Below are 756 nucleotides of genomic sequence, written 5' to 3'. Positions count from 1 at the left end.
GACGCATTTCCCACATACATCACCTATTTGCCACATATACCACATGTTTATCTTGTTTTTTTCACGTGAAAAAGGATTCGTCATGTGAAAATAACGTTACAGTCGAAACTGCCTATATGCATAGTGGATATTTATGCATCCGAGAGGCTTATTATTTGTGGAAGGTAAAAATATTTGGCTTGGGTATAATTTTTTTCGTTGTGATCAAAACTACATTCACGCGCCAGCTATCTATTTGTCCATCAGGCATCTTCGTCGTCGACGTAGCGCACGGGACGTTCGCGAACAACCTCGAGACAGACAGTCTTCTCAGCCATAGTGCGCCATCAGGCTTCGTCGCGGACCATGCGCGAGACGGTGGTTTGGCTAATGTTGGGAAAACCGTTGGCCTTGAAGTACGTGGCCGTGCGCGTCTGGTTACGGCCGTTTGCATGGTAGAAGTCGAGGATTTTGGTTCTGTCATAGATGTTGGGCGACGATCTCATCTTCTTAGCAGCGTCCTTCGCCGCGGCGCGCGACTTGGGCGCCTTCTGCTTCGCCATCGGCAAACCACGTTGATTTAATTACGCTTGGTGAACAAAAAAATACAATAGGTGATATATCATACCCAAGAGGATTATTGAGTCTCGGGATATGCATATAGACAGGTTCGACTGTAGCATCGGTTGCGATGGCGGCGGAGCGGGCCGAGTTTGCGCTGGCCAAGGAGCGCCAGGCGCAGCAAGTGCTCGCGCGTAGCCACGTGCGGCAGCTCCG

General features: G+C 49.9%; 1 protein-coding gene across 1 annotated transcript; it reads right to left on the bottom strand.

Annotated features, from left to right (window-relative positions):
* Positions 1-242: 242 nt before the first annotated feature.
* Positions 243-542, bottom strand: SDRG_11323 (hypothetical protein; the record flags this gene model as incomplete). The annotated part of the gene is made up of 2 exons (XM_008617356.1): positions 243-290; positions 345-542. 2 exons carry the CDS (start codon positions 540-542, stop codon positions 243-245), a joined length of 246 nt encoding a protein of 81 aa, XP_008615578.1.
* Positions 543-756: the final 214 nt, after the last annotated feature.

Source organism: Saprolegnia diclina, assembly GCF_000281045.1.
Source record: "Saprolegnia diclina VS20 unplaced genomic scaffold supercont1.40, whole genome shotgun sequence".
NCBI lineage: Eukaryota > Oomycota > Saprolegniomycetes > Saprolegniales > Saprolegniaceae > Saprolegnia > Saprolegnia diclina.
The sequence above is the reverse complement of the archived record's forward strand: the minus strand, read 5'-3'. Positions and strand labels throughout refer to the sequence as shown.